This window comes from Canis lupus, chromosome 9, assembly GCF_003254725.2.
Source record: "Canis lupus dingo isolate Sandy chromosome 9, ASM325472v2, whole genome shotgun sequence".
Taxonomy (NCBI): domain Eukaryota; kingdom Metazoa; phylum Chordata; class Mammalia; order Carnivora; family Canidae; genus Canis; species Canis lupus.
The window spans coordinates 54,632,584-54,646,673 of record NC_064251.1 but is presented as its reverse complement, the minus strand read 5'-3'; the positions used below and the strand labels follow the sequence as shown (position 1 = coordinate 54,646,673).

The 14,090-nt window shown below is 43.9% G+C and overlaps 1 protein-coding gene across 7 annotated transcripts in view; it reads left to right on the top strand.

Annotated features, from left to right (window-relative positions):
* The first annotated feature begins 1,058 nt into the window (after positions 1-1,058).
* FUBP3 (far upstream element binding protein 3) overlaps positions 1,059-14,090 on the top strand; it is a 53,587-nt gene continuing 40,555 nt past the window's right edge. For 3 of the 7 annotated variants that reach the window (XM_035721036.2, XM_025475497.3, XM_025475494.3), the window contains exon 1: positions 1,059-1,241. In XM_035721036.2, coding sequence (XP_035576929.1) covers positions 1,158-1,241 — 84 coding nt within the window. In that variant the 5' untranslated portion in view covers positions 1,059-1,157. Of the gene's footprint in view, positions 1,242-2,706; positions 2,893-13,777; positions 13,928-14,090 lie in introns of all 7 variants that reach the window. The other 4 variants (XM_049114405.1, XM_049114404.1, XM_049114403.1 and 1 more) reach the window with 3 other exon arrangements.

Sequence of the window (14,090 nt, the reverse complement as noted above, 5' to 3'; positions counted from 1 at the left end):
CAGTGATATAAAATCAATTGTGATAAATGTTGTGATAAATGCATATAAATGATAAGATGATGAAATCCAGTGTGTTAGTAGAACATATAACAGTGGACTTGACTGAGTGTGGGTCCCGTTCCTCTTCTGTGCCTTCAGAAATAAGTGAGCTGCCCCAAGTTATTCAACTAGCAAGAGAGGGAGAATCAGAACCTTGTCTTCCTACTTAGGCAGTCTGTGGACTTTGGAACACGCCTTCAAGTTTGGGCCAATAACTCTGTTTTCACTATTTATACTCAGAGGGAGAGCCAGCTAGAATTTGGATTAATTAATATACTCAGCTCAGATCTAAAAAAAAAAATATTCAAAACACAAGCATCACGACATTGGGTCAGTAGAATCATTCCCATTCCTGAAGGTTGATGCATATCCTTGAGTTTTACAAACATTGAGAAGGAATGTGTAAGAGGACACCATGCTGGCTATCGGTCGGTCGGTCGGTCGGTCGGGAGCATCCTTCCAGAGCTGTGTCTCCAGGCAGCCCCGGGTATGACTTCATCCGTCCTCATCCTCTGTGCAATCTGAGGGGCTCTGGCCCAGCACTCTCTGCAAAGTTGGGGAAACTGACATTTTGTGGTGCTACCCCTTGCCCTCCGGCCTCCTTCGGCCCTCACGGTGCCATTTCAAAGAGCTCAATCCCAATATTCCAAACCAACGGCCATTCCTGGGAGGGGCTGCCGGGGTCTGGTTTCTGGTGAACCAGGACTGCTTGGGTGCCGTCTTGGGAAAACCACGTCACTCCTCCCTGGGTGTCCCAACAGCCGACGGCTGGACACCTCGGGCCACATCCGAGTCTCCAGCGCCTGTCACGACACCACGACACCATCGACGGGCCTGACCCAGACGTGGTCAGGGAACACCTACCTGTTCCTGGAGGCGGGACAGCGCCTCCCGCGCTAGACACGCCCACGCCCCGCGGCCCCGCCCCCACTTCCGGCGGGACCGCGATCACGTGCCCTGACCCCGCCCCACAGACGCGGCTCCTCTAGCGTCGAGCGTCCCGGCTTCCCTTCCGCCGGAAGTGGGGCGACTTTCCCTTTCCGGCTACGGGTCCCCAAGCGGAGCTGGAGGCCGGACTGGGGAGCCGAGCGGCGGCGGCGGCGGCGGCGGGGGCGGTAATGGCGGAGCTGGTGCAGGGGCAGAGCGCTCCGGTGGGGATGAAAGCCGAGGGCTTCGTGGACGCCCTGCACCGGGTCCGGCAGGTACGGGCGCGGCCGGCTGGCGGGAGCACGGGACCCCGAGGCGGGGCTGGGCCGGGCCCGATGGGAAGGAGGGGGTCGGGCCTGGGGGCGGGAGGCAGCCTGGGCTGACGCCTCAGCCGGGCTTGGCCTTTTCTTGGGGCTCCTGGAGCCGGGAGGAGCGGAGGGATGAGGCGCCACCGCGAGGCCCAGGCCCAGCCTGTCGAGCGGCTCTCCTAGGTGCAGCCGCTGGGGAAGGGTTTGCCCGGGTCGCTCGGCCCGGCGCCGGGGCTGGACCTGCAGGGCAACCAGCGTGGGCTTCCGAGCTTCACGAGGGGTGGGCACTGGGGAGCACACGGGGATGACCCGACTATAGACAGAAAGTGGCCGTCCCAGGCCCTGTAGCTATTAAAACTTGGAAAACATCGTCTTTGGACTTCCTGTATTTGGAGGGTGGAGTGAAAGGAATTCGAGGGTATTTTAGTTTTGAAGTTACTTTTGGAGAAGGGGAAGAGGAAGATGTTAAATAGGTATGGGTGGTCCACAAGATGTAGAAATCCCTTACAGGCAATAGTTTCCTCCCTCGGGGAGAAGGTGATATGGACTCATCCTCACGGTGAAACTTTACCATCTGACAGTGTCGTGCATTTTGCCAGAGTTAAATAAGTTGGGTTTTTCGGGGGTTGCAGGCTTCCCTGGACCTGCCAGAAATACTCTGGCTTCTGGCATGGTGCTTAGAGCAGAACATGCCCTTGTATTGTGTATAAAACTTACGAGTTAGCTCTGACACTTAAAACCTTTTCTGCTGAGTATCTTATATTCATCATCTCTCCCTATTTAATTGTAGGCGTACTAACTGACACTTTAAAAGTTGGGCCATAACTAATTACTGCTTGATTCCTAACAGAAAGCCACAGGACTCATTGTATTAGAAGAAGGTCTCCACTTGGTCGCTTGAAGATATGGTCTTTACATCTCTTTCCAGTATTCCAGGGGAGGGAACCCTACCTGTTTCCCAGATACTGACTTTTCATTTTAATACTGATGCTCCTATAGACATTATATTGGATCCCAGAACTTTCCAAACCTGTGGTTCCACCTAAAATTTTATCTGATGACTTGTAACTTACTGCCTAGGCGTCAACCAGTACAGTAGTGAGTATCCATCTTACTTAGACTTCAGAGCTAACCAGTGGCTGTAATGGATGAACATGCCATCCAGCTCCCCTTCTACCACTCTGCTTGCCGGCGTGTTTCACTACTCTCCTCTACAGTACAGGGTCCTGAACCTTGTTTCTCACTGGCTACTAATATGTAATGGCTTTCGCTTTGTGCTGATATGTGACAATCACCTGTTGGCCTTCTCTATCCAGGAAGAATTATAGTCACTATCCTAAAGAGCTCAGATCCTCAGTTTGCAGAAGGCCTGTAGTTGAACATAAAATGAATTTTGAACTATTGAGAAGACTTTCTGTTTCTCTTGAGCCAGTGGTTGAACTCATATTCTTGGACAACCTGCTCAAGAGGGAGGGAGACCCTCTGTTAAATGCTGACCTAATGTGGATTGTTGAAGCAGTGGTGTTTACTACTAGCAAAGAAAACTTCATTGGAAATGTTCCCAGCTCTGAAATGCACCATTGACTGGAGCAGTAATAAGCCCAATGGAGACAGTGCTGTAAGTGTATTACTTCTGAATATTAACAGCTGGAGGTCGATACTATCTCCAAGGATTTGATGGCCTTTAAAAACTAAAGAAAAAAAAAAAACAGGTTTGTGGGTAATTTTAGGTTTATTTATAGATTCACATTGGGCAAGAATGGGATATTAGAAATTGAAACTGTTGTATGCTTTATAATAGAGCTCACCTCAAAAAAAAAAAAAAATAATAGAGCTCACCTCAAAGGGTCTCCTATTATTGGGGCATCTGGATGATAAAGTTTCTACTTCACTGTATACACAGCATGTTGCAGAAATGTGCTTTTTTTCTCTACAGTAACTGGAAATAAAAGACAAGGTATTTCTATATTTCAGTGATTGCAAAGCTTCCCCACCACCACCTCCCTTACGTTACCTCACAAGCACCAGCAGTGGTCTAGAAAACCCTCAAGAGTGTCAGGGAGCAGTAAGCTGTCTTGTGCTCAGTTTATCTGGAAGATCACAACAGAGTCCAAATTGACCCTGCTGGGATTTGAACCTGCAGTTTCTATTAAGTCTGGTATGTGGAGCCCAGTACCTAATCCACTAAGCTTCTTGTCTGGCATCTTGAAGTTTCCTGCATATCTTTTGGACTCTTTCCAAGAAAAGAGCCAGTTGTTATTATTAGTTCACTCGGAGCATGGTATTCCTAGATCAAAAGGGAGTCAATGAAGATGTCATGTAAAATTTAAAATTTTTCCTAGTAGCATGAAGTTCAGTGAGTTAATAGTGCTTGGCACAAGCAAATAATACAACCATCCTGTAGGGAAGTATACGAATGTAGAAGTGTGGTCTGATTCAGTCCCATTGATGAGGATCTAAGACTGCTAGGTATTAAAACATGTTCAGTTCTCCAAGTCATTGGTGGGTCAGCTCTAAACTCCTCATTTAGAGAGAGCAGGATCCTATTAAGGGTAAGATGTGGACTCAAAGCCAGAACAGGCGAGGTCATCCTGTTCTGTACCCACACACTTTTACGCTGTCTAGGTTACCAGAGGACTTCACAGAAATTATGGATAAGTAGATACAACTCTGTTCTGTTTGGTTTGATTTTTTTTTTTTTTTTCTAAAAACAAAAATGTTCCCGGAAAGCCTGCTGTCGGTGGGTCAGTAGCATCTGTCATGTAGTGTGCGCATTTACATGTTGACAGTGTAACACCACAGTGTGTTATGTGCGCCTAGTAGCTTTCCCCAGGTTGGTCTAGCTGTCTGCAAGTCATCACCTAAATAGAAGTTCTCTTGCCTAACTGCTAACACTTTTCAGGACTTTAAGCCCCTGTTTTGATCTGGACCTAGTCAGTGCCTCTGCGTTGAACAACTCCAGGGGATTCTGTTCACATAAATAGTTAGAATGTAATCGGTGCTGTTGGAGTTGGGCATCGTGGTGGCTCAGCACCCAAATGATTGTGACCAAGCCCCTATAGAATCAATAGGAAATAACCTTTTGACAGTTCTGTAGGCCCAGAAGCTATTCTTTACCAGCTCTTTTTTTTGAGAAATGTTCATTGGCTGGTGTGTCAGAATTTCCTTGCTGCTCCGTGAATGCCCCTAGTACTGCCGTCTCATACTCTGAGCCTAAGCAATGGATGATTTGGCATGTGTGCTGTGTACACACAAAAAATTGCCTTTATGAGAATGTGCATCCACCATTAAAAGAAAAAGCCTTTGTTCATTGGCTCTTGTTCACTCCCTGAGAGAGACTGCCTTTGCTTCCTTAATACATGATGCTTCTGACTCATGGCAAGTGTGCTGACAGCTCCATTGGTTTCAGCTGTATGCCACGGAGATTATCTCCTGCCCGCCCAGTTTGAGTAGCTCAAGTCATTTTGGGAGGGACTAACTTATGAAGGTACATTCATTTTTGCTTTCTCAGACACTCAAAGAAAACCAATATTTGCAGGAGATCTCTGGTCTGCTCCTGTAGCTTTTCTTTGTTAGGACCCAGTAGAGTGCCCTGTAGAGAGAAAGTCCTTATTAAAGGGATTTGGTGATGTGACTGACCACTTTCATAGGAGTGCTGAACTTCCTATGTAGTATTGAAAAGTAGATAGTAAATGCACAGTATGTTCCACTGTATGTTTCTCAGGTTTTCCTCATTTTCATGGGAGATTTCATCTTTCTTTAATACCTGATAGCCCATATGTAGTATCAGACTTTGGTTTCCTCTAAAGTCCTGTTTATTCTGTAGATACCAATTTGCCTAAGCCAGAGTTCCAAATTGGTGGCCCGTGGGCTAGAGAAGACTCACAGTGGGCCTGCAGACATGCTTTTTTTTTTTTTTTTTTTTACCTACACAGTGCCAGTACTTAGAAACTAGAATGATTTCACATGAAAATTGAGATCCCTAGTTTCTCCAGAAAATATCTGGCCACATTGCTCCCACCTTCTGGAATGGTAGTACTTGGCAGGAGCCATTGGGATGCCTATTTTTCCACTTCATCCTTTTCCAAATTGTTAGTCCATCATCTCTGGTTTTTATTTGAAATTTCTAATGGGTAAGAATGGTGTAGTGAGGGATCCCTGGGTGGCTCAGCGGTTTGGTGCCTGCCTTTGGCCCAGGGCGCAGTCCTGGAGTCCTGGGATCGAGTCCTGCGTCGGGCTTCCAGCATGGAGCCTGCTTCTCCCTCCTCCCGTGTCCCTGCCTCTCTCTCTCTCTCTCTATGTCTATCATAAATAAATGAATCTAAAAAAAATTTTTTTTTTTTTAAAAGAATGGTGTAGTGAGATTTAGGAGACCTGAATCTCCTACAAGTAGCTCTCTGACCTTGGGCTGGGTGGGCCATTCCCAACACTTTGATCTATGGGTTTTCCTGGATCTTCCATGGAAAAGGGGTCATGGACAGATATGTTTGGGGATTTCAGGGTCAAGAAGAATTGGCTTCTTTAATGCAGGACTTCTCAGAACCTTTAACATGCTTGTGTGTATTTAGTCCTACAGGAGTTTGGGATGTGTGTTGTAAATATCCTGAGGTTATGTAACTTCATACTGTCTTTTCATAAAACCAAGTCACAGTCTACAGATCACATTTCAGGAAATTCTGAGCTAGATAATCTCAATAGTTCCTTTGAGCCCTCAAACATTCCTAGCTGTTACCTAGCTGGATCTGGGGGAAAAATTGGCCACATCATATTGGTTCTTTTGCTTTCTGTTATATCAGGCATCTGTTCGAACTCCCCTCTCCTCAGCTTTTCTGTGTAATCCTTTTACTCAGTTAAAGAATCTCCTCTCGAAAATGTTTTGGAGTTTTGTTATAAAGACACTTGGGAAAGAATGCCAGTACTTCTTTTGGAGGCATAAACTATACTTTTATGCTCATACCAGCTGATAAATCACTTGCGAGACCGAATAGTGTTAATAGAAGTAGTGATTTGATTCAGATTGCCTGCCGTTATTTGAAGATCTGCTGACTCCAGGGCCTCCTGCCTGGATGCTGGGCAAGCTCGAAGACAAGACAGGTTTGCAACTGGTTTCATCGTATCGTGGGATTCATCCTCATAACATCCAGGTGAAATAGGACAATGGTTATAATTCTCATTTTATATTTGAAAATGATGAGCCAAAGGGAAATAAAGCCATTTTCTCAGAGGCACATAAATAGTTAATATATACAGTTGTTCTTGGACCTCCATTTTCTGCATTCTAAGGACTTGGTTCCTTCACAAAGATAGCTGGATAACTTTCCATCTCTGAGGCATCAGAATCTGAACAAAGGATCTAGGTTGTGCTGGTGGAATTAGCTGGGATGTAGGATAGAAAACAAGTGGACATGTCATCTTTGGGGCCCCTGGTGGAGGTCCCAGCTGGAGCAGCATTTCATCTTAGAGCTTCAGCTGGTCATCTTAGTATTTTTCCTTCAGATGGGCTTCTCTAGATCCACTTTAAATTTAGTAGACCTTTAAGGAGTACCACTTTGCTTTGCATTAGGGAAGTTGCATTTTAACTTCCGGGAACATGGACCTTTTTTAAACTCTTAAAACTTTGACTCTCACCTCAGGAATATTTAAATAGTTTTGTAAATTTCAAGAGGTTCATGAAATCTCTAAAGCTAAGCCCTGGAGTTCCCAGTTATAAAACCTTTGTCTTCATGGTACTGAGGATTGAGACAGGTCAGCCATTTGGAGACCTCCCTATAGTGGGGAGACAGTATAACCAATGACTTTTTCGGTGGGATACATTATTTAGTGGTAGTTTATTATTTTATTTTATTTTTTTAGGGATGAAGATGGGGTTTGCTTTTTATTATAAAAGAAAAAGTAACACCTCGAGAATCTTAACAATGGAAAGGAGCATCTCACACTCAGAATAGACACCAGGATACAAAATGACAAGTGTTCTGACTCCAGGGCTGTCCCCATGCATGTCCTCATAGAGCAGAGATATGAAGGAGACAGCCAAAGCAAACGGTGATTCTGTAAAAACGAAGACTCAGAAAAACCCTATAACAGGATTAAAATCTAAACTTCTGTTTTGCTTTTTAAAAAAATTTAATATATCAAAAGGCCTGTTTTAGTGACGTGCTAGTCCCATCAGAAACTAATCCCCCCCCAAAAAAAAAAAAAAAAAAAAAAAAAGAAAATAATCCCAATAACCCCTTGTCAGTAACATGCAAGTTGACCACCAACTCTTTATTTCTAATTTAGTGGTAGTTTATAAAGTGCTTTGCCAACACGGAGAAGGGAATATTTAACTCTCCCCAAATGTGGGTGGCATGAAGCTGTCCTGAAAAGCTACTGTGAAGAACTGTGCCTTATTTGATTGGCATGTAGAATTCCTTGTTTTGGTTAATGCCAGTAAATAGGGCAGGATCAGCTGGGGCCCCATCTCTAATGACAACAATAGCTGGCATTCATTGAGCCCCTGTTGCACTGGATGCCAAGCAAAGAGTCCATATATGTTCTCTCATTTGATGGTCACAAAATCCCCAGGGGGTAGTACAGTAGTTCCCCCCCCCCCCCAATCTGTGGTTTTGCTTTCCAGGTTTTCAATTACCCATGGTCAATCGCAGTCGATCTCCTCCTGACATAGTCAGAAGGTCAATAGTAGCCTAACAGTACTTCACAGCCTCTCTGTCACTCATCTCACATCATCACAAGAAGAGCAAGTGCAGTACATCTTGATAGAGACACCACATTCACATAACATTTTTTATAGTGTATTGTTATATTGTTTTTTTAATTCTTAATCTCTTACTGTACCTAATTTGTAAGTTAGACTTTATCATAGGCACGTATATATAGGAAAAAACATGATACACATAGGGTACCATCCGTGGTTTCAGGTGTCCAGAGTCTTGGGATGTATCCCCCATGGATGGGGGTGGGGGGCAGCTACTGTACAGTGAAGTGCTTATTAAGACTTTGGATTCAAGGTGCCTAGGGTGGCCCTGTCAGTTAAGCATCTGCCTTCGGCTAAGACCATGACCTCAGTGGCTTGGGATCAAGCCCCACATTGGGCTCCCTGTTCAGCGGGGAGCCTGCTTCTCCCTCTCCCTATACCCCTACCCCTGCTCATGTTCTCTCTCACTATCTCTCTCTCTCTCTCTCAAATAAAATAAAAATCTTATTAAAAAAAAAAAAAAGACTTTGGATTCAGCCCATGTGAGTTCATGTTCTGCTTCTGCCACTTAACTAGCTTAGCAATTGGGCAAGTTCTCTAACTTCTTTAAGCCTTAGTTTCTTCATCTGGAAAATGGAGGTCATTGGTGGTTGTAATGATTTTTTTTAATAGCTAATATTAGAAGTTAGGTTCCCCTTGGGAGGTGGGATAGGTAGTGATTAAAGGGGTTACAAAGCAGACTTTGGGGCCCCACTAATGTTCTGTGTCCTGATCTTGATGCTGGTTATACAAGTATTTTAGTGTGGGGACATTCAGTGAGCTGTAAACTTATGATCTGTGTACTCTTCTGTATTATTATTATTATTATTATTATTATCCAATAAAAGATTGAAATAGCCAACAGTTCTTATTTCTTACCATGGGCCCAGTATTATTCTGGGTGCTTTACATTGTTGTCTTATTTATCCCCATGGATACAATTCCAGGCAGATGGGCTCCCAGTCCCCCACTGAGAAGAGTAGATACTTTATAAGGTCGCTGTGGAGATGAACAGAGGACGCCATCAGGCATTTAGCAAGTGTGCAGTAAGTCTGATACACTGCTGTCCTCATTGTGACCTCTTAGATAAAGGGAAGCAGAACTTGCTCCTTCCTGTGTACCATGACTCCAGGAACTGCCGTCTGGGACTTCATCTCAGCCCCTGGGCTCAACTGCTCGAGTGACATTACTGTATCTTCCTGCTGTGGGCAGCAGAGACTTTCCATCCAGCCCGTGTGTTCTCCAGGGCCTAGGCAGGGTCACTCAGGTGACTGTGAAGCAAGTTAGGTTCCTGCTCCCTAGGTGGTGTGAGCCTTCACTTCTGCTTCTTGGATCCATGAGAATCAATAGTAGCTATGTTTAATAGTATGGACATGGTATGTGGATGACTTGGCATTCAGATGGCTTTACCTGTTTCTATTCAGTATAATGTTTTAATAAATGTAGAGTCATGAAGATACTTAGAGCTTCCTCTTCGGATTTACAAGGTGAACTGTTTCGATTATGCAACTTATCAGAGAATTTTAGTTGCAAAAATGTGCACTGGAAATAATTACTATGTTTAATGATTTGTGTACCGCTTTTATGATTTTTACCATATCATTGAATCCTCAGCATTTATTTACTTACTAAATCTTTTTAAAATTTAGATTTATTTGAAACATTTTTAAAAAGGAAACTAAATTGGGCAGCCCCAGTGGCTTAGCGGTTTAGCTCTGCCTTCAGCCCAGGGTGTGATCCTGGATACCGGGATCGAGTCCCATGTCGGGCTCCCTGCATGGAGCCTGCTTTTCCCTCTGTGTCTCTGCCTCCCTCTCTCTCTGTCTCCATGAATAAATAAAATCTTTTTTAAAAAATAAAAATAAATAAAAGGAAACTAAATCACTATTGTAAGTGAAAAACTGCGATGCGTAGAAGGTAACTAAAAAACATTATATACATGTACATAAAAGTTTAAATAAATGTAAAAAACATGTAATATATACATAACCATAAAAAGATTTATCCATGCACCTCCCAAAAATGCCTGCATATTTTTCCTTGGAAAACACTGGTTTAGTCTGTCCCTGCGTTTTATAGGTGAGTACCCCAAGGAGCAAGGCCATTGAAGGTCTTGCCCAAGGTCATAGACCGGAAGAGCTGGCTGGAAAACCAGGACCCTTGACTGAATCCTGGTTCAGTGATCACCTCCCCCTTGTTTCCACCAACTATTCAGAGTCGAGGTCAAATGTCTGCAATGCTGATTTATAGTTCATCAATTATGGTGCCTAAATAGCACAGGTAGTAAGATAACTGATTTTCCTCCTGGCTTCCCCCCCCCACCCAAAAAAAAGGGGGGGAAAGGGAATTGAGTAGTAAAAGAATCAGTAGCAAAGTCCCCTCAAGGTAAGGATCCAAATGGCCTTGGTTTTGTTGGACTATCCTGGCTTCAGTGACAACGCATTGTTTTCTGGCCTACACCATTAATAGCTGAGAATGTACCTCACTTCCCTTGTGCATCTACCCTCAGAGTGATCAGTTACGATATGAGGAATTGCTTGAGCTCTATGCCCTGGAAATCATTAGGTTTTAAGTCCTGGAGAAATGAGATATGTTTAAATAGAGTATTAAGTGGAAGAAGGGAGATGCCTAGTGCTGTGGATAATAGCATAGGCTAGAACTGGGCAGGCTGGGCTTAAATAGGGCTCCTGCCACTTAGGAGATGTGTAACTATGTACAGGGCACTCAGCTGCTCTGAACCCTGCTTTTCCTTGTCTGAAAATGGAAATAATACCAACCTCCTAGAGGATCATTGTAAGGAATAGATAAGATAGCATATTTAAAATGCTCTTTGAGGGGTGCCTGAGTGACTCAGTTAAGCGGCTGCTTTTGGCTCAGGTCATGATCCCAGGGTCCTGGGATAGGTCCCTGAGCCCAACATCCTGTTCCCTGCTCAGTGGGGAGTCTGCTCCCTCTCCCTCTGCTGCTCCCCCTACTTGTGTGCACGCCCATGTGTGCTCTCTCTCAAATATCTTTTTTAAAAAAAGTAACTGGGGGTGCCTGGGTGGCTCAGTGGTTAAGCACCTGCCCTTAGTTCAGGGTATGATCCTAGAGTCCTAGGGTCAAGTCCCACATCAGGCTCCCTACAGGGAGCCTGCTTGTTCCTCTACCTATCTTTGCCTCTCTGTCTCTCATAAATAAAAAATAAAAATAAATAAAAAGTCTTTTTTTTTTTTTAGATTTTATTTATTCACGAGACACACACACACAGAGGCAGAGACACAGGCAGAGGGAGCAGCAGGCTCCATGCAGGGAGCCTGATGTGGGACTCAATCCTGGGTCTCCAGGATCAGGCCCTGGGCTGAAGGCAGTGCTAAACCGCTGAGCCACCCGGGCTGCCCTAAAAAGTCTTTTAACTGTTAAATAAATAAAATGCTCTTCGCACAGTAAACAATCACTAAATTTTAACTCATTATTTTTGTAGACTTCTACAATCATTTCTTAAAACGAGGCTGGGGGAACCTAGGTGACTCAGTCAGCTAAGGATCTGACTCTTGATCTCAGCTCAGATCTGGATCTCAAGATTGTGAGTTTGTCAAGCCCCCGCATTGGGCTCCACAGTGTGGAGCCTATCTGAAAAATAGATAAGGTTGCATTTGTATAATGAAAGAATACATTGTTTCTTTACAGAATATCGTTATATGTACAATGTACTATCCATGTTAATTACAATATAATTGTATATTGTTAAACTATTTAACATTTGTTTAGCCAGGGTTCAAATGTAGTCTGACAACTTCAGAGCTACACCTCTTAATCAACTAGTGTGTACTGCTTTTCTCTTCATGGAAATTTCCCAAATTACAGATAACTGAAGTAAATATGACTTAAGAACAAATCTTGAAAGCCTCAGCCTTTAATCAAATTCAGGAACAGGAAACTATTGTAACATTTTTAGTGTATCAGCTTTGGGAAAAAAATGACATTTTAGCAACATGCAGAACATACTGTGTAAACTCTAAAGAAGGCCAAAGACTTAGGAATAACATTCTGATTACTTTGGAAGCAAGGAAAAAGCTGGAAGCGAAGAGAGATCGGAAAGAAGCAGGCAACTCCTAATGTTGTTGAGTTGATGTTTTGGGGTTCAGTGTTTCTGAGTGACTTGATGTGCATGCTGTTGGGGAAGTCCACTGATAGTCACAAGCCCTTATACTCCTTTCTTTGTACTTTGGGGTCATCTTCACCATCTGCTGGGAACATTTGGGGCCATGTTTAGAAGTAACTGAGCCAGTTATTCTGAAAACCCCCACATCAGTTATTTACCACTCAGTTTATTGTGGCAGATGAAAGAGTCCCCGTGGGACGCAAGCCACGGCAGTGTTCTTACCTTTTAATCTACGTACTTTTCCAGCTAGGTCCTTAAAGGTAACTTTTGTGTCTTAAGTAAGTGGCCAACCGCCACAAACATCCAAAACAAATATGGAAAGTAAGATTACAAATCAGCAGCAGAATGGTGTTAGGCAGACTCATACAGTATTTTGTTTTAGAGCAAGTGGCCTCTTGGATATAAAAGGTTGGGTTTCTACCAGCAATCTTAGTATTTTAATTTTTTACTACTAATATTTTTAAGCAACTATCCAGGGTACCATCTTCGCTAGCCTGGACAGGGATGGGCAGACTTTAAAGGCCTCTGTAATAAATGACATGTATAGGCATTGTACACCATATGGTTTGACAGTTTCTCAACCAAAAAATATGTGTAGCTGTACTCTAATGAAACTATTTATAAAAGCAAGAGGTTCACCAGCCATAATTTGCTGACCCCTGACCTAGAATATCTCCTAAGTGGTCTTCCTACTCTTGTCTCTTTAGAATCTATTTTCCTCGTCAAGGGGATATTTTGAAAACATAAGCCAACATGTTACTTCCCCTAGTATGCCTTTAAGTTGCTTCCTATAAAATCCAAGTCCTTACCGTGACCTAGAGTCCTAGGGCACCTATGTCCTGGAACACATCTAGTTCCCTGAGTGCCATTGACTTACCTCCTCTGGGCTCATACCTACCAGGCTGGCTTCTGCCTCAGGGCCTTTGTTAGGCTGTTCCCTTTGCCTGGAATGCTCTTCCTCAGATTTTTGTATAGCTAGCTCCTCATCTGTTAGGTCTTAGATCATATGACCTAATGTGATCCCAGTGACCTTCCCTGATCACCCTGTTTCTTTTTTTTTCTTTTTCTTTTCTTCTTTTTTTTTTTTTTATCACTCTGTTTCAAGTAGCTCTCTGAAGGGCTTGATGTCATTATCTTCTTTTATTAACATAATGCTTTTCACCACCTGAAATTGTCTGTTATTGGCTAGCTGTGTACCTGCTACTCCCTACTGATTGCTGACTCAGAGAGTAGGGCCTGGTTATTACTGTGGTTTGGGGGTTTTTGTTTGTTTTTTTGTTTTAGAGAGAGAGAAGGAGTAGGGGACTGGCAGGGGGAGAGAGAGAATCTTAAGCTCCACACCCAGCGCAGAGCCTGATACAGGGCTCAGATCTCATAACCCTGAGATCATGACCTGAGCTGAAATCAAGAGTCAGACACTTAACCAACCGAGCCACTCAGGTGCCCTGGGTCCTGGTTATGCTTGTTCACCACAGGAACCCCAGTGCCTACAACAGAGCCCAGCATGTAGTAGGCACTTAACACTGGTTGGATGAGTTGCCTTGTTTTATTTTGTGAGGTGCTTTCTAGTATACAAAGCTCCTTTGTGTTGAGAGTTATGTTGTTCACTTTCCCCAAACTCTGCAGCAGGTGATGGAGAACCCAGAAGATCTCATGCAGAGGGGAGAGAGGGCTTGCCCAACACCACAGAACTAATAAGCCGGAGGGAGAGACCTCACCACGGATCCCTGACATTTTAAGTCCTGCTTTGGGGTTTCAATGTCATGATTGTCTTTGGTTAGTTGTTGTTTAAGACCATTTATGTTGGTCTCAGAAGGTCTCAGACTTCTAGGCACATTTGGACAAGCTCAGCAGAACTACCACTGAAGACTCAGCTCTGTGGGACAGCACTTCTATCTGCATATATTAACCCACCCCTACATATTAAGCTTAACTTAGG